The sequence below is a fragment of the Pimephales promelas genome, chromosome 2, assembly GCF_988280905.1.
Source record: "Pimephales promelas chromosome 2, fPimPro1.hap1.1, whole genome shotgun sequence".
Classification (NCBI taxonomy): Eukaryota; Metazoa; Chordata; class Actinopteri; order Cypriniformes; family Leuciscidae; genus Pimephales; species Pimephales promelas.
The window spans coordinates 10317440-10343232 of record NC_142770.1 but is presented as its reverse complement, the minus strand read 5'-3'; the positions used below and the strand labels follow the sequence as shown (position 1 = coordinate 10343232).

General features: G+C 36.5%; 1 protein-coding gene across 3 annotated transcripts in view; it reads left to right on the top strand.

The window, feature by feature from the left end:
* The window catches only part of cdc14ab (cell division cycle 14Ab), a 42895-nt gene that overhangs the window by 3317 nt on the left and 13785 nt on the right, over nt 1–25793 (top strand). For all 3 annotated transcript variants that reach the window (XM_039682224.2, XM_039682221.2, XM_039682225.2), the window contains exons 4-8: nt 5597–5689; nt 9446–9525; nt 17122–17188; nt 24240–24302; nt 24829–24916. In XM_039682224.2, coding sequence (XP_039538158.2) covers nt 5597–5689; nt 9446–9525; nt 17122–17188; nt 24240–24302; nt 24829–24916 — 391 coding nt within the window. The remainder of the gene's footprint in view (nt 1–5596; nt 5690–9445; nt 9526–17121; nt 17189–24239; nt 24303–24828; nt 24917–25793) is intronic.

Sequence of the window (25793 nt, the reverse complement as noted above, 5' to 3'; positions counted from 1 at the left end):
AACTTATCCACTTGGCCAAAGTTTCACTATTCAAGTCCAACCTTTTGCTGCAATTTTCATTGAACTTAACAGGATATCAGCAAGGTATTATTGACTACAATCTTTTTCAATCTCTGTGCTCACGGTCTGCTGAGATAGTGAGTTTTTTGTTATGTAACCATTCTTGATTGCTTCTATAGATTCAGATGCAAACAAATGTTGGGATTGGGCGTGACCTTTTTCCTGTATCCAGACTTTAGCAGCAGCCACTGGCATTGGCCTTGCCATATGGTTCATGCGTGTCCTAAGGATTTATGGGGGAGGCTTAGATGTCCGAGTACAGCTCTACATGCATCATTTGTGATGGGGAGAGGCTTGGGATCCATCCCAATCCATCAGCTCCCAAATTTTCCACTCGATTGCAAATATAGACACTTTTTAAAGGGTGATGTTAGGTTGGGGGCAGGTAGTAGTAGGTACTTACTAGTTGCTTTCCAAAACCTAGTGAGCTGCCTTGTTTGCTACTACATACATGGACAGCTACCTTCTAAAGCCTTGTTCACACTACTTGATTTTAAAATGTTGGGCTGAACTGTGCGGTTCACACTACATGACTTGCTCTCTGTGAAATCAGGAGTGTTGAAGTTGTTGAGCTGTTCACACCACACGACACAACGTGATTGAGCCGCAACAGGAGGTAACGCACTACACGAGTTGACAACAACGATTCTATCATGTCTACAAACCACGTTTTGTCATGGAAAATCACGCGATAAAACGAACCGAAAGTGACACGAAACAGCACGCACCAATACCCAGCGAAGAATACTGACCTCAACCCATGCCTTGCTCTGATTGGATGTAGCTCATGACATCACATGAGGTTGATTGATGTGACAGCTCTGGATATTTAGACTGCTAGATATTTTTCTGTGCTTGGCAAGGCGTCTGCGAGCGTATTTGATGCGTTGTTGGTTCTTTCATACTAACAGATTGGCGAGCATTCATCGTCCGCTAATCCCCCGCATTTTGCACGCGATAACACCCTGACCTGTCGGCGAGCTTGACGATTTGCAAATCGGGTTTCAAGGCCCGTACACACCAGGACGAATATCAGCGCGCGTTATTCGTCAGCGTTTTTCAACGCGTTTTTTGTGTTCACACCCAAGCGATTTTCACTGACGATGAGCCGAGTGAACATGCAAATTCATTCTCTGACATTAGATGGCGCCCATTTGCCATGCAATACCACTCCATAATCTACACTCATCTTGCCTTGCATCTTCCTCGTCTTATTTCTTCCTGGCTGTGTAGACGGCGACGCGTATATCTTCTTCACCGTTACGTATGTGTGCTCGGTAAGACCGTTTTGTGTTTGAGCGCCCCCAAGTTGTGTTTTACTGTCTCTTCAGACACGGATTAATTGTTCACCACAAGACTAGTAATATGCGCTAACAAAGTAAATAGGTTCAATTTTGATTTCACGGGGACTTTAAACGTCGGCGAATAACTCGCGAAATTCGTCCCGGAGTGAACAGGCCTTAAATCAGGCTTAAAATCATGTAGTGTGAACTAGGCTTAAGTTAGCATCTTAATTATAATGAAACCCCCCATAGTGACTGATTTGGAACACTATAGGGAGTACCTCAATTTGCCTCGGAAAACGTTTTACATGAGCGTATTGCTAATCTAACAGCACAATATTTGCTAGCAATATTCTGTTTTCTAAATTAGAATATTTTTCAACATTCAAATTCAATAAGTGCACTTATTAACATTTCTCTTGTTCGTTGTCTTAGTTTTTTTTTTTTTAACTTTTTCGAAAAGTATTCTGTTATTACCTTCTTCACTATGGATATTTGTGGTACTACCATACCTTATATATTTTGTCTATTGTGTCTTCAGAAGTCCATTCCAACCACCTGTATTTTGGAAAGTACATTTGTCTAGATTTGGTCTAGGTTGGTTTTGTAACTTAGATACAATATTCTTCACTTTTAGCAGAGTTTAGAAATGTAGTTGTTGAGTTTCATCAGCTTTCAGGAGCATAAAACGGTTAACTCAACGCAACGCCAACTTTAGTTTCCAATTAACCTATATTGAGAGGTCAGCAAAGAGGACGAAGCCCCAAAGCACACAAGAAGTTTATAATGTCCATGTAGAGATTCATTCTGCTCACATGTCCTTTGTCCACTGTATAAGGTAAAGGAAGGTGTTTGAATAATCAACCATTTTATCTTTGTGTTTGTTCTGTGTTTCTGAAGCTGGCAAGGTGTAGTTCTCTCATGTGTTCATGTTGTGGAATGTTAAAGGTAAAGTCCCGTGGTACAGGCATGATGTGTTTCCTTCCTAACCACTTTCACTACGTCCACACCCATCCAACCACATGTGAATGTCCCCGCCTGTTTCTAATTTACAAGTTGTTTCTTTAGAAATTACTTTTTTTTTTTCTCAGCCTGCATGATTGGTTGTAGGCTGCAGGAACCACACAGCAAGAAGGGAAGCTTTGGTAGTTTCTGTTCTAGTCATATCCTATCGTCAGATCAGCTTTCTAGCATTGCTGAGCAGAGCTTGTGCAATCTCTAGTTGTTTTTGAAGCACAATCTGATGAAAAAAAAACAAGTTATTGCATTATATACGTATTTAATTTTGGCAGCGATTTCTTCCCCTAACTAGCATAACCACCTCCTGCATTGGAGATGCTGCTATTTTAAAATAAAATTAACTTGCTGGGTGATTGTTTTCCTTGTTTTGTCTGGAAAGTAAAAAGGGACAGATGACCTGTTTGAGAAAAGCTAGAGAAAGGAAAAAGATCTTCAAACTTGTTGACATTCGATATTGTTTTGCTTATCGAATTAACTTTAAAGGTTTCAGCCCTGTTGCTATGACTCTTAACCCTAAAACCGTATTCTGGACAACTGTGGGCAAAATAGTTTTGATTTATTTTAAAATAATACTTGTCTTGATCTGAGCGGTACAAGACTTGGCTACTTTTCCTAAGTTTGCCTCCTGAACACACACATTTTTTTTGACTCAATTCTACAATGTTAAGTGGGTGGAAAAAAACCCCCAAAACTCTGTAATCTTGTATTTGGGTCAAAAATGGACACCTATAGAAATGAATAGGAAAAATAAGACACCAGGTGACAGCAAAGTCACTCTTTAGGTTTTAGCGCTAAGAACTTATTGGAATGATATTTTAATGTAGTTAAAAAATAATAATAATTTACATAGAAAATATGGTACTTTTTGAAGTAAAATATCCCCAAAATAAAGAAAATACCATAAATGGATGGACAAAACTTTATCAAAGACAGTGATATAACATTTATAATAAATAAAAATTAGGATCACACCTCTATGAGTCCTCTATGCCCACATTTGTCCACAATTACAGGATTAAGTGCTATAAAGTGAATATGGTTTGAGGGCTACAAAGATTATCTCTATATTTTCACTTTCCAAGCTAGTTTGCATTCAAAGTTGTTTTGCTTATTGATTTGTCTCGGAAAGATGAAAGGGTTCAACCCTGTTACTATGACTCTGTGAGAAAAGGTGACATTTAGATCTATACTTGACTTTCAGTGTTGTATTGCTTTATTGATTCAACATGGAAAGATAAAAGACTTCAACCCTGTTACTATGACTTTGTGAGAAAAGAGGACCTCTCGATCTTCCCTTGTCCTTCAGTGGTGTCTTGGTTATTGATTAAACTTGGAAAGATAAAAGGGTTCAACCCTGTTACTATGAATTTCTAAGTATATTTATGTTGTATTGCTTTATTGATTCAACATGGAAAGATAAAAGGCTTCAACCCTGTTACTATGACTTTGTGAGGAAAGAGGACCTCTCGATCTTCCCTTGTCTTTTTTTTGTGGCGTCTTGGTTATTGATTAAACTTGGAAAGATAAAAGGGTTCAACCCTGTTACTACGAATTTCTAAGTATATTTCTAAGCTAAAAAATTAATAGGCAGTCAAAAAGTCAAATTTTTAAAGAAAAAGAGGTTGAATTTCTTCTGATCTCTCAGTGTATAGATCTCTGAAAAATCCCTTTTCTTAGTTTTTGCCTTTGGTGTATAACTCCTTTTCTTTGGGGGTGGATTGTAGGTGGACAAGTTTGAATCCTCATTTGTTGTGCCGGCAGTTTGATTTCACTGTTATTCCACCCCAGACAAAGTTTAACTCTGCAGCATGTGAAGTGACACAGGAACAGATGCTTTGTGCTAGATCTGAGCTGAACTGAAAAGCCCTCAGTTTATTCTGAAGCTTTTGGTGTGTGCCTGTACATGAGTTGGCTTTAGCAGCTACATGCTGCCTCTCGCGTGCACATTTTGGCTCACCAGCAGCACCTCCCTCTGTGTTACTGCAGCAGCTGGGGCAGATGCGGCAACATCTGTCTCTAAATTCCCTCATGTTAAAGACACTCAATTGAGTTATTCAGAACATACCTCAAGCTAGTTTAAGCAGGAAAAATGTGTTTTTAAGTGTGTGGAATTTGATGGCGCTGAGATATTCGCTAATGAGATTCTCACAACCTGTTTCCCAAACATCTAACCAGTCATTTTAACTGTAAATGGGTTTGAAGTGACTTTTACATTAACCAAGATTTACATTTTTAATTAAGACAAACCAACAAGTTTAACGCTTGATGCAGTTATCTTTTTCCGTCATGTTAACATAACAAAAAACAAGAAGTTTGATGCAGTGATTAATGATAGTTTTTTTTATAATAGCATTTTAAAGAAGTATTTATATAATTTATATTTGAGTTTTAATGAAAACCATGTTGAATGATTGATTTCTGGTTTTTATTCAAATAGCATTTTTGTTTTGTGTTTAAATTGCAGTTTTGTTTCTTTAAAATGCCATTTAACGATTAAAGATTAATGCCGGGTTGTGATAAAATGCTTTTTTATCACAAACCGGTAATCATAATAATCAATCATTAAAGTTTAGGGCTGTCAAACGATTAATCGTGATTAATCACATCCAAAAGAAAAGTTTGTGTTTTACATAATATATGTGGGTGCACTGTGTATAATTATTTTATATATATATAGATGCACACACATGCTTGTATATGTTTTAGAAATATTTTCATGTATATACTGAATATAGATTTATATATAATTAATATTATATAAATATTTTATATATAAACATTTTTTTTCTTAAATATATATGTGTGTGTGTGTGTGTGTGTGTGTGTGTGTGTGTGTGTGTGTGTGTGTGTATGTATATATATATAAATATACATACATACACGCACACAAAAATTAATTATACACAGTGCACCCACATATATTAAGTTAACACAAACTTTTATTTTGGATGCGATTTATGGTTTGACAGCCTTAGTTTAAACGAAAACTTTAATGCTTGATGTAATGTTGTTTTGTAGGCATAAACTTGATCTTTTAATTTATCTAATTTGTAATTCATTTTCATAATTTTTCTGTATTAAACTACAATTGAACTACAATTTGAATTAATTAAACTACATTGAATAGTTGATGTAATGCTCAACATAGAGCATTACATCTAAAATAAACTGCATATTTGAAATGTTTTCTTGTACTTTGCTTGCAGTGTAATGGATTTGTTTTTTGTTTCCAGTCATTTACACTGACCAGAAAGAGGATTGTTCACTACACCAGCTTTGACCAGCGCAAAAGGGCTAACGCTGCTGTGCTTATCGGTGCTTATGCTGTGAGTATCCCACCTTTTTCTGTCCTTCTGTCTTCCTCTAATTACTTTCGCCTGTCTGAAAGATTCATGTCCAGGACAGAATCTGTCACGACCCTGCAAATTAGCCGCTCAGCTGTTTCCGTCAAAATCAACAATCCTCCCACATCACAGCATCGACAGCAAATTCACATGTAGTATGAAGTCTTCTCAGATGTTTGCCAGTGTCCTCATTACAGCCTCCCCCTCAGAGAGAGCGACAGACTGCTGACTGACTGGTACATCCCCTGCGTCGTGGCAGCACAATAACTACGTCCTTGACTTGCTCACATGCCAGTTTGTCCTGTTCCAATGCATTCATTCATCTATCCCACCACGTACACAGTGGCCCTTGTGAAACGCCATGACTGAATGAGCGATGCCAGCCGATTGCGCCATTGGGCATCTCCACTTTTCCTGTTCCCGGCGCTCTCATGGAATGACTTCGGTCCGGGCAGATTTATTGCTTAAATGGCATCGTTAACTTTGTAAAAGGCACAGGTGCCAGCTATAATGCGAGTCAGTGCCATTCTGATAATGTAAATGACTCCACAGTTTCTGAGCTCTCTAAAGGGTCACGGCACCAATTTTTTCTGCAGATAATCCTCTTTTTAATAGCATGCACTTACTCAAGTATATTCAGTTTATTTGTTCTGCTACTGTCTCACAATGACATAAGCCCTGGGAGATAAGAAAGCCTCTTTCCTCATCAATATTGATGAGTCCTAAATGGCAACACGGATTGGAAGTGTTATGAGAGATGCTTCTCTAGTTCCTTCAAAAGAAGCCACTGTTAACTTGTTCCTCCTAGATCTGTAATTTGAAATATCAGGGAACTGAAAAGGATGATGGTGTTATACAATATCAGCATCCTTGGGCTATCCAAAGAGGGGGGATCCGATGATCCCTTGCTTTCCATTGGACGAGGGCCATGATGAGTTATAATCTGGCTTTTTGGATAATCTGATTTTGAACTGTTGTGATGCAATGGCTGCATGCCACCATAAATCCTGTGTTGGATGTTATATTTTTATATATTATTTTCATTTATATTGGTTCCCTATCTGCAGAGACTATAAATGTGTAAAATATGTCCCAAATGTGACCCCAACCCTTTTTAAAAAAAAATGTGTTTTAAATAAATTAAATGCATATATTATTGACACTATAATGTTAATCCAAAAACAGATGGATATTATTTTCTTCTTCTTTCCTTGCAACCTGGTCTTTGCAATTCTAATTATCTTGCAAATGCCTCTCAAAGTTGGTGTACTTCCTCAAAATCTGTCCACCGGGAATGGTCACATTTACCCTTTAGGTCTAAAATTAGTCTGAACCCTGATCCTGGTCTTAATTTAGTTGTCTTAAATGGAAACTCATTTTAGCTACCTTCATAAAACGCAACCTCTGGAGACAGCCGTCAAATCATGCGGATTCTCTCCTGTAGTCTGCTCAAGATGGATGGTTTAGATGATCTCCAAACTGCACAAAACCGTTGTTTCTTCTCAACGTGGGCTTGCCTATCACTCTTTGAGTGCATGGACATGCTGTCAATGTAAATTGTCTTTCTACTGGCAGTGAATCTTCTGTAAGTAGGTTTTTATTGATCCAGGCTTGTGTGGGATGTGCGTTTCTGGCAAGTGCAGATATTTGCTGCTGATCTGCCCTACAGTAGATGACCCCGTTTTATCATATGAAGGAGATTATTGGTTGAACAGCTGGGGCCAAGATCTTCCATCGTTTCTCTGGGTCACATGGGACAGTAGGGCGCAACACAAACAAACACGCGATGACCCTTCTCATGGGGCTGAACTTAATCTGCCGAACTGTTCAGCTAATTGTTTGTTGGTGCATATTTCATGAGCATAGAAATGGTCTGGCCTCCTGTTGAACAAATACAGGGTTCACAAACAGACACTTGAACTCTCTCATAGTTTGTCTTTTTATGTTGTCAAGTACTGGAGAGCTTAAGATTAGTTCATGCAAAAAATGACATTTCTGTCATTTACGTTGTTCCAAACCTGTGTGAATGACTTCCTTCTGTGGAACAAAAAGAAGAGATTTTAGAGAATGTGCAGGTTGCTCTTTTCCATACAATCACAATGAATGATGACTAAGACTGCCAAGCATCATAAGATGCTAAAGTGCCAAAAAAGTATCATAAAGTGGTCCATTCTATATATTATAATTATTATATTATCCATTTTTACTGTACGTTTTCGGAATAAAAGTAGCGTTTTTCATTTCCCACACGCCTGCAGTTTCGTTTTGGTTTTTCATTCAGTGAATCCCCTTTTGTTTTTATACTTATGTTTTTCATTCTTGTTCTATTCTGAATATTGTTGATTTGTTGAGTAAGTTGAATTATAAAGTATTTTACATGTATTTCTGAATGTAATGGTAAATGTGGTTATTTTTCATTTATTTTTTTTAATTAAATCTCAACAGTCTAATTTTGACTTATTTTCCTGAAAATAGAGTAGTTATTTACAGAAAATTACATTTGCAAGTAGCCATGTCAGGTTTGTGAATAAATCATTCTTTTCAGTCAAATCTTTTCAATTAATCCATTTTTTTTTGTGGTTTATAAAGTTAGTATGAATGATTTTGCAAATGGAATAGAACATTTTCAGTGAATATTTAATGTTTTAATTAGGGCTGTCAAACGATTAATCGCGATTAATCGCATTAAAAAATAAAAGTTAGTGTTTACATAAGATATGTGGGTGCACTGTGTATAATTATTTTGTATATATATAAATTCACACATATGCATGTATATTTCAGAAAAAAATTATTATTTATACGTAAAATATTTATATTTATAAATAATATAAATTATATATAAATCTAAAGCATGTGTGTGTGTATATGTATATATATATATATATATATATATAAAATAATCATACACAGTGCACCCACTTCTATTATGTAAACACAAACTTTTATTTTGGATGCGATTAATCGTGATTAATCGTTTGACAGCCCTAGTTTTAATTATTGTTTGCATGTTTGAAATGTAAAAATTAGTTTCCACTTATTGTATTTGCATAGAAAAGAGCAATAAGCACAACCTTCAAAATCTCTTCATTTGTCTTCCACATCCAATATAATTTCATGCAAGTTAAGAATGACTTGCGAGTAAATTACGTAATTTGTTTTAGGATGAACTATCCCCTTTTCTGTATTATATGCATGTTGGACAGCGTTGCGGTTCACATTTCTTTTTCTTGTTGGCACTTCCCTGCTGCATTTTGACATCAAGCCACAGAAATGTTTAAGGAGTGAGCAGAGATCTTATTATAGAGCTCTTTCTCTCTGTGATGTCAAGAGGGATTGGCATAGGTGACCGCTAAAACTCGTCACTTCAGCAAGTCTGTGTTTGTGACTGCCGCACTGTGCCGTGACAAGTCGTCCCAACTTGAGAAGGGCCCCATTGTGCTGAGCCACAGCATCTCATCTGTGTGACACATTCTGCCTAAACATCACTTTCCTGAAAGTACATTTGTGTATTTGATAAAGAGGAACATGTTTTCATCAAAAAATGAATGAGTAGGCAGTGCTTTTTATTTAATTTAAATATTTTCAACTAATATTTAGATTTTATTTCAATTACAGAAAACTTTTTGTATTCGTTTTAGTTAACACTGGTGTTAAAGTCTATCAAATGAATATCAAGCAATTGCCATTTAGCTGCTTTTCTAGTGCACTAATGTCCTTTCCTGTTTCCTGTCTCAGGTTATTTACCTGAAGAAAACACCAGAGGAAGCCTACAGAGCACTGATTTCAGGCTCCAATGCCTCATATCTTCCCTTCAGGTAAGACAGCCAAGCTTATAATACTAAGCTTATGTATATTGCCTCATTTCACCCTCTTTCCTCACCCTATCTTTTTGCACATTGCGTTCTAATCTGATTCTGCATTAAATATTGTCCCTTGTGGCTCAGTTTTTTTTAATGCAATAAACTTCTTTGCCCTGAAAAATAAACAGGGAAAGTGGAAAAACAGCATGGCCATTTTTTTTTCCGACATCTATATCGTGATGCTCATAATTGCAGCAGGGTTGGATTTCTCTTGCTCCTACCGGTTGACATCACTGTCTTTTAGTTTGGGATTACAGAGTCCAGCTGGGTCAGCGCACTCATGTAATCTCCTCTCTTGAGCTGAATTTTGGACTCAGTTCAAAACTGTTGCAAAGGACAGGATGTTAAAACCTCTGAGCTGACGACCATACATAAGGCTGAGTGCCCTTAAGTATGAAGAAACCCTTCTGTGGCAGGTTCTAGACTGGTAATCTGCTATGTCTGACTTGTGAATGGGTCAAAGAGAAGATTCTGTTGTGAATGGGGTCTTCTTGATGAGTAATGGTGAAAGCTGACTGTGTTGTCGCCTTTCCTTGGCTGCACTTGAACACACCAAAAGGACTTAAAGGAGTAGTTCACTTACAAGTTTAAAAAAACTTTTGCTGATAATTTACTCACCCCCATGTCATCCAAGATATCCATGTCTTTCTTTCTTCAGTCGAAAAGAAATTAAGGTTTTTGATGAAAACATTCCAGGATTTTTCTCCATTTAATGGACTTTACTGGAAACCAAACGGTTCAAGGTCCAAAAGACAGTTTCAGTGCAAACTGCAAACTGTTCAAAGGCCTCTAAATGATTTCAGACAATGAATAAGGGTCTGATCAACTAAGAAAAACCAACTAAGTTTAAGTTTTATAAGCATGCCTGCATGCAAGTAAATATCTGTCTGATATTTATCAGTAGATATCAATAGTCTAAAAAAGGAAACTGAAACTAGGACTGCAGATATACAAACTGTAAACAAAGCAGCGCTTGCTTGCTTACCATTTTGAATACCATCATGCTGATCACTTTCTTCATTCCAATCGGCTCATGTTATTATGAAAATATTCGTGCATTGGATGGCTCAGGTAAGATGATGTACAATTTTAACAGCCTTCTATCTGTACCGTCTTGACTTATTTGTTCGCTTTCATCACTTTCGCTTTTTTTCTCATGCACTGATTCGTTGACTAAGCCAATCAAGAGTTCTCTCTCACACTGACGCCGATTCAACATGCTGATAAAACTAAAGCAGACAGATGCTCAAAAACTGCGGCTGGCCGTTGGCTTGGTCTGTACAGGTCTTTAGATGCCAGTGCTTTTTCTTAAAATGACACGGTATTCCCATGGAGATATTATTGCCTTCTCCTAAAACACTGTCCTTCTTTTAAAACCAAAAAATCTCTACATTTTACATTACATTTAACTACATTACCATGTAGTTAGTATTCTGGGCTCTTGGCTTGACCAGATGAGATTTGAGTGGCCCTGTCCTCCCTATTCACTGACCCAGAAACTCAAAATCTTAAAGTTCACCCAGTCCAAGCACATAACTGCAGATTCTGTTATGCGTGCATATATAATGAGGCACAACAAGAAAGGCAGGGCCTCATCGAACAGAAATGCTCATTGTTGTAGTGGACTGACTCTCGTTGGCTAATGATTCCGAGCTGTATACACTGAATAGTGAAGAGGCCTACATTTTCTGAATCTGCCATCTTCAGTGCAGTCCCACGGTGCTTTTTATAAATCAATGGAACAGGCCATATATCTGTACTTTCTGATATGCGCTGTAAGTGCATCCGGTATAGATTAACTCAGGCCTTCAAACAGTTTGGAAACGTCAGTCGCTGGATGCTAACAGGAAACAGCAGATTTGTTTTTACTGTAGTGCTTTTCCCAGAAGGCCGAAATCCTTCTTTGCTCTTCTTCAGAACACTTTCATACTTGTCATCAAGGGAAAACCTTTTCCTCATTGACCATCATTGGTCTGTGAAACAATATAAACTACTAAAGAAAGAATTACATTATTCAGTGGTGTGTTTATTAGTCAACACATCTATTGTTTTTTTTCCCTCTTTGTGGGCATTAGTTCAAACTTTTTGAGTAAAAAAGTGGAGTAATTAACAGTTGAGTTATTCTCAAAAAATCTTGATGTTCTGAATTATAAAGTTTGTTTTGAATTAATTTCAGTTTTTCCCATTTAAAAATAAGTATCTATTAAATGTATATAGCATTTATTCAGTGTTCAGTTATTTATCTTGAAATGTGCTAAATGATTTCATTTCCTTTTATTAAATAAAATGTTTGCTTATGAATTATTGCCTTGTATATGTTGTTTTCGTCACTGAAAAGGCAAGGCACTTATTAATCACTTAGTCATCACAATTATTTTTTAAGTTTTTAAGATTTATAAAACCATAATTGCTTCTTGGGCTTGTCTACACTTATAGGGAAGCAACTATTAACTGTATCTTACCTAATATGTTTAATTTTCAGTGTCATCTAGGAGAACCATTATTTAATATTTTAGTCAGTTTTGTTGTGCTTATTGTATACCTGAAATTATAACATGGATGGTACACTTGTTCTATGGACCTGGTTAGGGCAGAATTTTGATTTGTGGTAAAGTAAAAGCTTCAATTACGAAGACTTACGACACATCAGTCTACTAGTCCCTAAAACCATTCATTGAGTATGAAATCCTGCGGTATGTTTAGTAGTCGTGCCTCTTATGGCACTTCTTCCACTCTGTTTGCCGTCCTTTCCATCTTGAAGGTTGATTGGGCCCTTGTTTCTCCACAAAGATGTGATTGTTATCAGCAGTGTAGCTGCGCAAGGGAAGAAAAGCGCTTTGTCAGTGTGCCCCCCACTTGGCTTCTGTAGCCATGGCACTCGTGGAGACAAACAGTGCGACATAGTTATGTAATCCTTAGCAATTGGTTAATTCAGAAAGTAAATAGTTGTGTTGTTTATGAGAGGGAAAGGGGGATCCTGATGGGAAACAATGAATGGGCGATACCATTCATTAAAGGGAAGCTGTGTGTGAGGCCCATGTTTGCGTGTTGGATGAAAAGGTATGTGTAGTTCTGAAAATAATAACATGTTGCACCTACTGCTATGAAGTGCTGCAAAGTTCAACTGAAAGGATCTCACTTCAGTTGTTCCAGACTTAAATAGAACTGTGAGCCTGACCTTTGGCTGATCTATTCTGGATAATTGTGGCTAGAAAGTGTGGTTTTGATCCATCTTGCGTAAGCAAATGCTCGCTGTCCGACCAAAATATCTGCACATTGAACTTTGTTGCTGATTAGTTTCCCACACCAAGTCCTACATAGAAAGAAACTTGCATAATCAACATGTATACACCCAATGATGGAATGCACAACTTGACCTCAAGCTGTCCTCAAGCAAAATATTTTTAGAACGACATTTGAAGTAACTTAAATTCAGACGGTTTGGTGGCAGTGCAATCTCTATTTAAGGGAACTGGTGTGGGTTTGTTGTTCAGGTTAGTGCCCAGGATGGAGAGCTTCAGTCTTGGATGAATAATTTAGACCTTGACATTGCTCAACCATTATGTAAGAACAGTGAAGAATTCTGCCCAAATATTACACTCTTAGAAGAAAAGGTTCTATTTAGAACCTTAAAAGGTTCTATCAGGGCTACGTATTTGTAACCCCTAAAAGGTTCTAGGCACTCTTTTAAAAAAGGGTTCCTCTGGGTTTATATAGAACCCTGGGGTTCCATACTTGGCCAATAGAACCTTTTACAAAAAATATAGAACCATTTTGGAGTTCCATATATGAAGCGAGGGATCGAACCATTTCTTCTAAGAGTGTAGGTAATTCTAAGAGAAAAGCAGTGGCAGTCTTGCAGAGGAAGTTAGCAAAGTCCACTCTGCCCTGTGCGGCAAGATCTAGTAGTTTTAATTATCAATTTGAACTGATTTTGCGCAATCTTTGTAGGCCCAACTAATCTAGATGAAGAATGCTTAAAGTCGTTTGACTCGATGAGAAACTCCACCAAGGAACGGTGGGTTCCCTACAAGGAAGGGTGGGCAAATTTAAACTTAACTCATGTATTCCTTCCTCATTCGATCACCGTCACATTTCGTCATCAAGACCTTACATAAAATCCTGTCATGTCCATTTTCCACCAGGGCTACGATCAACTTCAAATCCAATCAGAGTTCCTCCCTTGGGCTTTCATTGCCCTGTTATTTCTTCTTTCAGCTCTTGATCCTCTAATCTCTATCTGTCTTTTTTTCTTGCTGTTTTGGACTTAATCATATTTAACCCCTTAACTGTCACCGTCCCGGTACCGGGACGCCTAACTTTACTTCACTATATTTCTATTAAATCCTAATCTAAGTATGACAAATTATATATTTTTGGAAAGGTCTAAGACTTCTAATTAAATATTCGACCCCTGTTTTGTGTTAAAAATTATGTAGGAAGAGTAATTAATGAATTTATGACAAGAGTGCACCTAAAAAAATCTGCATCATAACAGGAGGTCTGACCTTTGTCACAAAAAGTTGATGCACCCACTTTTAATCATTGAAACTTCTGTTTTTATGCTAAAAGTTCATAATAAAACATTTAATCTAGTATTTTTCAATAAAAAATAAAAATTATAGTATAACATTATCCTCTAAAAATTATAATATATATGTAAATATTATCCTCTAAAATATCATAATATTTTTATCGCCTTTTTTATTATATCACATATTTTAGTAGTTATCATAAATTAGGTATCATTTGAAAGCTTATAAACTCAGAATTCATCCTGTGAAAACCATTTCATAATTGAACGTTGCGTTACCATAGAAACGGTATTCATTTTATGAGGCTCCTCCCCTTTTGGGCATCCTTATATTTCATAATTTATGATCAAAACCTTTTCTAATCTTGACAAAACACATATTCTCAGAAAGGTCTGAGTCTCAAGGTTCCAAATTTTGTGACAAAATTGATATTTGGACAGAAATTTATTAATTTATTAAGGCAGAATGTATACAACAAAATTCAATGGAATTTAATGGCAGCCGGTGGCTATTTTTGGTACTACGCCTAAACAAAATCTCATGGGAACTTCAATTTTTGTGATATCAACTTCAAATTTGGAACATAACTTGGTTAGATTTATGGCTTTGGTTTTATAGTAATTTTAGAGTAAAAATATTTTGTAAAATATATATTTTATATAAAATAAAAAATATATAGTACAGTATATTTGATTTACTGTGAATTAAAAATTCCATAACTTTTTCATACTTTTATTTTTTGAAGTGTTTTCACTTCAGCAATAATCTGCTGAGTGTTTTCTTTAAAACAAGACCAAACTTGGGTATATATTCCAAGGCATTCTTGAATTACAACCATTTAAGTGTGAATAGAGCATTTAACCCCCATTCTCAAAAAGGGGGGGGTGACAGTTAAGGGGTTAAATCATGAAGTTACCCAGCCTACTAAGTCTCAAAGGAACTTTGACCTGATATGATTACATAGGCCACTGTCGTGGCTGTAAATCTGTATTTGCTATAGCAAATCATGTCCATGGTGATGATTACGTAACGGCACTAATGTTCTACTTCAGGTTTTTGCATCGGTAAGCTTGTCCTGCTTTGCTCCTCTACAGTGCTTGCCCAGGACACACCCTGTGCTTAACAGCTCTGCTTATCCCAGCATTTTAAACCCAGCCTAAGACTGTAGAGATGCAGATTTATATGTGAATGCTGTGACCAACAGCCCTATCCGATACCTTCTTTGTTGGAGAAACTAATTACGGTTGACGCAGTCCGTGAGATGGAATTGTCTGACTTGCCCCTTATAGGAACTTATATAATTGCTTGTTCAGCCAAAACTGTTCATCTAATTGTCTAGTCTATGGATTTAAGTTCTGAGCTGATAACCGAAAGTTCCAGACCCCTCATGTAAGGCACTTGACCTTTTGGCTACTCTGTGGTGGGACTTTCATTGTAATTTTTCGTAAGTCCCTTGCAATGTTTTGAAAGCATCCACTAAATTACTAATTTAAAAGTGGACAAAGATGGGTTGTTTTTGAATGAGGGTTGTCTATTTCCTGGCCTCCAGTAATGGAGGTGAGACATTACATAATCCTCAGGATGTTTGTCTATAATTGGTGCCAGTGAGCTAAATGGATTGGCTCAACATTTCTCTGTACTGTAGAAAGGAAGATGAATGAGCCTCTGGCTGGTGGGAAAGTCTCCTGCTGTTTTTGGATCCTGTTGTCAGTATGTGGTACATATGATTGTGTGAACAAAAGACAATTTTCTTCAAAGCTCTGTTGGAAACTTGCTTGGGTTTTCTTCTTGTATTTTTTTTAAATACATTTTTATAACACATTACATGATATTGTTTTCTTCTTCTTTATAACATAACATGACTGTTTTTCTCTTCATGTTTGAGTTGGTGATGGTATAGCCTAGTGGTGGTTAAACATCTGTGCTGGTATCCGGAAGCTGCCGGTTGAAAACCACCACTGTTTTTTCTTGAGCCAAGGTACTTATCTTAATATTCCCCTTTAGAAGAAAACTGGGGTTAAGTTGGAATGGAAATGAGGACAATCACAATTAACATGAAATGGTGCTTAAACTGATTTGGCTGATTGCGATTATGATATTTGGCTTGGTTTAATTTTTATTTTTATTTGGTTTAATTTCGATGAATCATGCAGCCCTAATGAAATGTTACTTTGAAAGCCATTCATGGCACCAACATTTAACCACAGTGCTTTGAAGAATTCAACTTACTAATGGCAAGTCCATTTTGATATATTTTTTTGGGCTACCATGAAGTAGTGGACCAATACAGAAGATCTCATGCCCTCTTCTGGGAGTTATACGTATGTGTGATGTGGTCAAGTACGTGTTCTATGTGTGGGTGAATGAAGCATGATACTTTCCATTGGGGCACACTGGGAGACTAATGAAAGGATCCCAGCAGAACACTGACCCACTTTTTATGCAACCCAGCCTGCATCATAAACAGCAAATTAAGTGCATGCATAATGCAAAACTCAATTTAAGTTGGCACAAAGAGCCTGTTCCTTGAGGTGCGTTAGGCAAGGGGGTGTGCATTGGGTATTTTATTACAACCTTCTCTTCCCTTGACCCAATGACATTATTTTAGGTACACAAACAAACCCAAATTGGACTTCCTCATATTTGTGATCAAGATTTCGCCTTGACCCTGGAGATGTAACTCATCGTGTTGTTGGAGACCCACATGTACACTTTCTTTCTTTGTGAACACAGACGACAAAAGCCAACACAGTCTCGCATGTCGCTTTACCTTCTCTCCCACATCCAAACACAAAGGCCCTGACCCAGTTACTTGTTTTCATGGGTATGTTATTGTTGACTCTGATTTTAAACTTCAGCTCTCGGGTCTGCAGCTTTTATCCAGTGTCTGTGTTCCTGTTTCTTTGCTCATAACATGACTTTATATTCTTGTGGGTGTTTCTTTTTGTTGTTAGATTGTATCTTGTGTGAATACACCCACGCAATTTTAACATACTGCCTTTTTTTTCTCTTCTAGGGATGCTTCATTTGGGAATTGCACATACAATCTGACGGTTCTTGACTCCTTGCAAGGCATTAGGAAGGTGAGATATACACTATAGTACTATGCAAATGTTTTTATCTCACCACTGAATATTTACCATACTATATGCAAAATTAAATAATGTATTATTCTTTCTTAAAATATTATTAAATAATATATTAATAATAATTCCCCAATTTGTGGATATTATTATTATTATTATTATTAAAAAATATATAAATTATAATTAATTGTTTAATAACTAATGCAAATGTATCAGTCTGTATAACGATATTGCAGCTTACTTTAGCCCGTAAACATGGTTTTAAGTGTTTCAGCATTCAACAATCCAGGATTATACCCATAGATACTGATTGTTAACTTAATCCTTCTTGGACAGCCATTGTAAGACTAGAAACCTGTACATTAGGCAATAAGCAGAACATTTGTGTCTGCGTGATTTGAAAAAGTGCTTCAGGGATGTTATCTTGCTCATGGCTTATATAACACGACAGGTGTCTTCACTTCGAGCCACAGTGCACAATAGGGGGCTAAGGAGAGATTCATTGCCAGTCTCTTTCTCTGACTGGTATGAGAGTGGGTTAGCTAAACACATGAATGATTTTACTTTCTCTGTGTTTTTTTCAAATAGGCAGCCTTTCTTTCTTTCTTTTTTGGTGGATTCCACTCAAATCCATTTTGTTTTGTATTCACAACACATAAATTAACAAACCCATTTCAGACCACATCTATATTTGTTTTGAAATCCAGTTACAATCTGACTTTTGAAATTAAACTTAAAATCAGACATTTATTATTCCCAATATGGAAAGAGGAAATAAAAAAATAGTTCATTAAGTCGTTAAGAGCATGACTCAAACATGCCATTAATGGGCTTATTCAAGTCCTCTTTTACTTTTTGAGTTATTTTTATGTGTTTTAGAAAGGGATTTATTTTAGCAAGGGATGTGTTGCAAGATGACGCAATATATCGGGAGACATTGGGGTCAGACATGATTTGACCACTTCATTAAGTTTTGTTTTGTAGAAAGCCTTTCTTTAAAGTGAATTTTGTTTTGTATTAATTGTATCTTAATTTTAATCAACGTGTCATCCACCCAATTGCCTGGATTTAATAAATAAGAAGCAAATAAAGCAGACAAAATAATCAGAGTTGCCGGCTCGATCAATCCATTGCATGTTAACTAAAGCTTGTCTCATAAATGAACCGAAACTCAGCGTATAAGCTGCCTCACAGACAGTACTGCGGTCACTATTGCAGCCGACAATGACAGAGAAAACACTAGTTTATTAATAAACAATTAAAATCATTATCATAATCATTTCTTTTGCCACATTACATTTACACAAATTTGTCAAATTTGACTTTGACTGTCCTACTATAGGTTTTAACACAGAGTAACAGCTCACTACCAGTTGCAAAAGACACTGTAATGAGAATTGTCTGTCACAGGCAATTCTAGTTGCATTTTTTTCATCAATTCATTTCTTAATTTATTCTTTGATTACGTTCTGGCAATTGTTTTGGCCCGATTCCAAACTTACTTGCCAACCCCTGCTTTCACATTAAGGAGAAAATCCAATGTAACTTGACATGACATGATTGGCATCAACCACACAGCAAATGCTAATACTTTCTCATATACTGTCTATTTTGTGTAACAGTTCTATCTAATAATGTATTAGACAAGACTGTTAAACGGATTGTAAACTAATAAAGATGGAGAATGGGAGTGCTGTGTGCTTGGGCTTTGCCATTCTTGGCGCCATCAAATTAAAAGCAACAACAAGCATGGCTTACGTCACTTCAGAGTTCCTACTGGTGGTGCGAATGCAACCAGGAAAATGGCCCTAGGGGAACATTAGTTCTCAGGGAACCACCCTGATGTCTAGTTCCTTTAAGTTCTTAGAACTACCTGGTGTGAAAGCCCTAATATTATACTATGCATATTTTTATTTTTAAATTTTTTTTTATTTAAAGGGTTAGTTCACCCAAAAATGAAAATTCTGTCAGTATTTACTCACCCCCATGTTGTTACAACCCCGTAAGACCTTCTTTCATCTTCGGAACACAAATTAAGATATTTAAGATATTAAGATCGCTCCTGCATACAGTCCATAGGCTTCTTGAGGGACTGGCTCTTGCTGTCCACGAAAAGTCATTAAAGACATCGTTAAAATAGTGACTACAGGGGCTCAATCTTAAGTTTATCAAACGACGAGAACACTTTTGTGCGCAAAAAAACAACAAAAATAACGACTTTATTTCAACTATTCGTTTATTTCTCCCTCTGCGCGAGTCAGGTAACTAGTTTAATAGCGTAAGCTTCTGTTATTGTACGTCACACGCATCACACACACATGACCAGCGTCGGCCAATAGTGAGCCTACGTGTGACGTAGCTCTACGCTATCACACTACGTTAACTGACTAGAGGCGCATAGAGAAGGAAGTGAATAGTTGAAATAAAGTCGTTATTTTTGTTGGTTTTTTTGCGCACACAAGTGTTCTCGTCGTTTGATAAACTTAAGATTGAGCCGCTGTAGTCACTTGGACTATTTTAACAATGTCTTTAATGACTTTTCGGGGACAGCAAGAGCCAGTCCCTCAAGAAGCCTATGGACTGTATTCAGGAGCGATCTTAATATCTTAAATATCTTAATTTGTGTTCCGAAGATGAACGAAGGTCTTACGGGGTTGGAACAACATGAGGGTGAGTAAATACTGACAGAATTTTCATTTTTGGGTGAACTAACCCTTTAAGGAAACCGAAGCAATCTATAGTTGACCTTCGAGGCTTAATACGTTTTTCAGGAAGAGTGGTTTCAGCTTTTTTATTTTTATGTATAAAAAACTATTCAAAACATTCATGTCATTTTAAAAATAGCAAATAATTAAAATTTCAAGGGAATAATCGACAATTATGATTTTTGTCATAATCGTGCAGCCCTAGCAACTAGTAAGGATTCTGAAGGATCATGTGACACTGAAGACTGGAGGAATGGCTGCTGATAATTCAGCTTTGCCATCGCAGGAATAAATGATTGGAAAATTGCAAAATTGCCTGGAATTGTCTGAATATTCAGTTTTTCTTAAATTAGTGAACTGAGACATTTAAAAAAAAACACCCCATAACCCTTATAATGAATAATATTCATGATTGCAGTTTGGAAAGGAAGCAATTCTAGGCTCTGTCTGAGCAAACAGCATTGCATAATAAGTTTCTATTATAAATCTTTACTCAAAGTTGTTAAACTTGCTTCTAGGTAAATGGCGCTCACGTGAGTTTTTCAGTCACGTCTGTTTTGGGAGTATCTCAGCAACAGTCCAGTGCGTCTGCAGGTATCGATGTGTCTCCAGCTCGACCCGCCGGAAAGACTTGTTGAGCACAGACAGTGAATTCCTACATGCTTGCTATTCAAAAACATCCTTCACGCCGCTTAAACTGTCTGGAATGTATTTTTGTTTAACCTGCGTCAGAAAAAATATCAGCATCCTTCAAACGCAAACCCATCCCTCCATTGCTTATGTTTATTTAAATCACACGCTCAAAGAAGAATTGTAAATGGATCATTTAGATTTTGTAAAATGTTATAAAAATGTTAGTAACATGAATTAAAATAAAAGAATATAAATGAATATACAAAAATAATCAAATATTTAAATTCATCCCCTTTAAAATGTTACTTCAAGACTGCATAAGTTAAAATATAGAAACTGGACATGCAGACATTTGGGCCCTCATGGCATCCTGTGCTCGGCTGTCTAGATAGTAGTTGTTGCTTTGAGACAGATGTATGTGACATTATCATTGCCTCCCCTCCGGCTCTAATTAAAAGCCATGTTTTAACAGCTCCTTAATTGCATGAGTCACACGGCATCTGTGAGTGTGATAAACACTGAAGCCTGATAATGATCAAATCACCACTGCTCCCTCTCTCCGAGCTGCCAAAGGGGGAGTTAATGCCCTATTTGTCGAGATGAGAGCAGTTAATTTGTTTTTGTTAGTTATTTGGGTTTATCTAATGGGTAAACATCTGGGCTGGTAACCAAAGAGTTTAGGTTCAAACTCCGCAGAGCAATTTTCTCAAGTTAACACGAAAATCCAAATTTGCCATGTTTTTACTGGGTGGCAATTGTGACTTTATTTCTGTATTTCTTTATATTTCACAATGTGATTTTGTTGCACACAATTTCTGACTTTCTCTTGCAAATTTGCTTCTCTTAATTGCGAATTAATATTAAATTAATTAATTAAAAATAAAATATTAATGTTAAATTAAAATTGCGACTTTGTTAGATATAAAGACGCAATTACGAGAAAAAAAAATGCGAACGAAAAACTTGAGTAATTGAAATCATGTTGTGAGATAAAGTCGCGATTTAATGAAAATATAAAGTGATAATTATTTTTAGTAATTGCGACTTTATTTCTACAATGACTACATTGTTTCTCACAATCAGCATCTTCATATCTGAAAATGTGACTCACAATATCTAAATTTTTAAGAATTAAGTCGCGATTATGATTGGAAAAATGTGCCAATTGTGAGAATCATCGTAGTAATTATAGATTACACAAATAATTGCGACTTTTTTCTATTTCTTGTAATTTCGACTTTATCTCACAAAGTGATTTTGTAACTACCTATATTTTTTCTCTTGTAAATTTATTTCTCGTAATTGTGACTAACATCACAGTTTTCGGATATAGTCAAGTTGTGAGATGAAGTCGCAAATGTTGCTAATTGTCTGAAACTCTAAATTGCAAGAAACGTTTAACATCTCTCCTAACTGTGACAGTATTGTGATTTTTATATTGTCATATTGTGAGATATGAAGTCACAATTATGCTGAAAGTTGCAAATTGTCAAACAATGGATCAATTGCGAGATCACATTGTAAAAAACGTCGCAATTACGAAAAACAATTACGACTTTATTGCTTTAAATTCTCTATATAATATGTAACCACTCCGTCTTGAAAATTCAGCCAATGCCACCAATACATGTTAACCATCAGTCATGTTGGGCTTTGTTTTAGACTATTGTTTGTAAGCTAACCAGGTTTTATTCTCAAGCTTTAACCAAAGACGCTAGAGCGTCCTTCCTGGAGCATCACAGGGCCAAGTGTGAAGTTCGCTTGTAGATTACCAGCCCACTACACTCCACCATTACCATTGCAAGGGTAAAGTGAGGAAACTGGAGATTTTGGTAGCGTTGGCAGTAGAGCCAGACTGATATATCGGCACGCTGATATTAGGCATTTTCCAAACTATCGTATCGGCAGTTATACTGGCCGATAAATTAATATTTCAAAAATAAAATAAAAAATGGACGAAACACGCTTGAACCATGTCATGAGTGTTGGAGTTGTATAGTTTGTCCACCAGAGGGCACTCTACACCGTCCCTGTTGGCAACACTCGTTGAGTTGGTCACGAGACATACATTGCTTGAATAACAATTAAACGAACATCCTCAAATAAGCATGACAAAATTTGTGACTATCATGTCCAGTTTTGCTGCTGTTAAATAAGCCGAGAGTGAAGCGGAATTAATAGGTACGTTACGTTTTTACAGTGTAGTTGACTGACTGTCCTTTTAAATTTTGACAATGTGACTGAAGTATTTCTTTAATAGCGTGTGACCGTTATAGCCATGAGACGCATCATCTCTCCTTGGCCTGTTATATTGAAATGCATGTTTTACAATTTGCAGTATGACCTTATCCATTGCTAATTTATGGCTCATTATAGACTAGCTAACCACAAAGCTAGCTAATGCCACTATCATCAGTCTCTTCTGTTGTGACAATAAAAGAAACAAGTTTCTTTTTAAAGTGAATTATCATATTAGTTTAGTTAAAACTCATAAATAACTACAAATAACTAATGTTAGGGAAATCTGTTAATGTTTTGTTGCGCGTTTCTGAAATAATAATAAAAAAAAAAATAAAAAAAAAATTATCGGCCGATATATCGGTTTTTAAAACCAACAAATATTTGTATCGGTCGGGCTCTAGTTGGCAGTAATTAAGAGCAGCTCATCCACACCATCCATTGACACTGCAGAAGAGGATTTCTACTGTAAGCTCTTTGTCCAGTCGACTGCAGAGGGGAGGAGGGCGGCTGGGCTCATTCGATTTAAACCTGACCAAGAACAGTTACATAACATCAGACTTAGAGCGAGACGGCTCGCTGTATCAGGTGCACACACATCTGTCAGTGCACCCAGATGGCGTAAACAGACACGGACGCCAGTTGTACGTCTGCACGTGTAGACTTGTTTGTGTTGCGTTTCATACCTGAACGCACTCAGCTGATTGGTCCATTACAGTGATGCGACTTTGCCAGCTTGTGATAATCACTCACCCGCTGTGTAGTGCCCTCTCTCAGCACTGATTAGGTTTTGATTGACAGGTTCAACCCTGCAGCTCAGGACGGCATGTTCCACGGTTGGATGGTTTCAGTGACAGTCTTTCAGTGGTCTGTTCCCATCCAGATTCTGAAAGGTGCACTAAATATTACATCTTGAGGTCATGTGACCACCCAAATCCGACTCTTCTGTTGTAATCCACACAACATAATGGGGAGGGGACATATCAGAGTTCAAAAGAGGACTGCGTATCTCTTTGGCTCATCTGTGAGCAGGATAGCAAGTCTTTGCTTTCGTATGATGCTGCATTTATATAGCAGTATAAAGTCCAGCTTTATTAGTTATTAATAAAGTGAATAAGCGAGAATAAAAGACTTTGTGCACCTTTTAACCAGTTCTCTGGTAGCCAACTGTGAGAAATGCTGTGGACGCCAACAGCAGCAGAAATCTGACTCTCCATTAGACGCGGCCCTCATCGCTCACTGCCACGGCTTATCGACTCGTGTGCCTTTTTCCTTAATGTCTTCCCGCGCAGCTCTTCATTGAGTACCAGACAGACCGCTTTAGCCCCATTACACTGACTAATTGGTTAAACATAGTCCGACGTCATGGATGTGTGCTTGTTTAGGGGAAAAATAATTTGAGACTTTCAGGGGAAATTCACCTTACAAATGCACATGACTAAGTAATGTTTATTATTAACTTTGTTTTCCAGGCCCTTCAGCACGGATTCTTGAACTTCGAGACGTTCGACGTGAATGAGTATGAGCATTATGAGGTAATGATGCCCCTCTTCGCCCCCTCAATATGAAATGTGCTCATTAGGCGGACCAGCAGGCAATGTTTTTTTTTACCCAGAAGTACTTTCATTGCTCTTCAAGCCGGTTACATAATCATGTTTATTCCACTGGGACCCAAAAGACAGTTTAACGTAATGAAAGTCTCGACTCGATCGCACACAACATGATTATGTCGCCTACCTGTGTTTATAATCTGCTACAAGGTTGTTGCACATCTCAGTTTAGACAATCACTGGAACAATTCCCGTCAAGTGAGCATTCGATTGATTTGTCCTTTAGTATTATGTAAATTTTCTGGCTTGTGTTAATCCGTTACCCGCTGTGCTCTCTGATTTGAAGGGGTTACGTCTTGTTTAACCCTGGGTTTCAGGACAGCACTACTTGCCATTTATAAAAGATACTCGATTGGCTGTTATACAAACTTCCCTGATTCATTTCGTTTTGATCTGGTTCCCTTTGTCTTTATTCATTTTCCATCCCTTGATCAACTTTGTGTCCTTCCAGCGTGTCGAGAATGGAGATCTGAACTGGATTGTCCCGGGCAAACTTCTTGCTTTCAGCGGTCCACATCCGAAAAGTAAAATTGAGAATGGTAAGGCCGCTTTCCATGTATTAGCCATATATTGTATTGCACTTACACTCACATGATGTTTGCTGTAATTTACTTGTGTGGCAGAAGAGGGTGCCCTTGTTTTACAAGTCATCACAGAATCACACACATATAGGTAGAGATTTCAACATATTAGATATCAGATATCTAATATGTTGAATTAGATATCTTATATCTAATAGTAGATATCAGATATCTAATATATCTAATATATTAGATAGTTTTTTTTAAAGCAGATTGTTCAGTTAGGGCTTAGGTATTTGTTTAAATCCTTAATCCAAAGTATTAAACCTTGGCATGCAATTTATGCTTTTTTTTTTTTACTAAATTAATTTATTATACATTATAATTGATTACATACCAAGTTATTTAATTCATATTATATATATATGTGTGTGTGTGCATGTTATTTTTTAAAAATATATAAAAATGTTATATAAAAATGTTTAAATAACAATATATAATAATGTAATGGTATTATATTAATATATAAATATGTAATTTTTCTTAATATATGCTATTTCCCACAGTTCGATAAAATAGTATATATATGTGAAATATATGTATTTTTATAATATGTAATGGTATATATTTTAGGGCTGTCAAATGATTAATCACATCCAAAATATTTTTTTTTTTACATAATATATGTGGGTGCACTGTGTATAATTATTTTTTATATATATATAAATACACACACATGCATGTATATTTAAGAAAAAAATATTATTTATATATAAAATATTTATATTTATATATATTTCTTAAATGTATACAAGCATGTGTGTGTATTTATATATATATATATATATATATAAATAAAATATTTATACACAGTGCACCCACATATATTATGTAA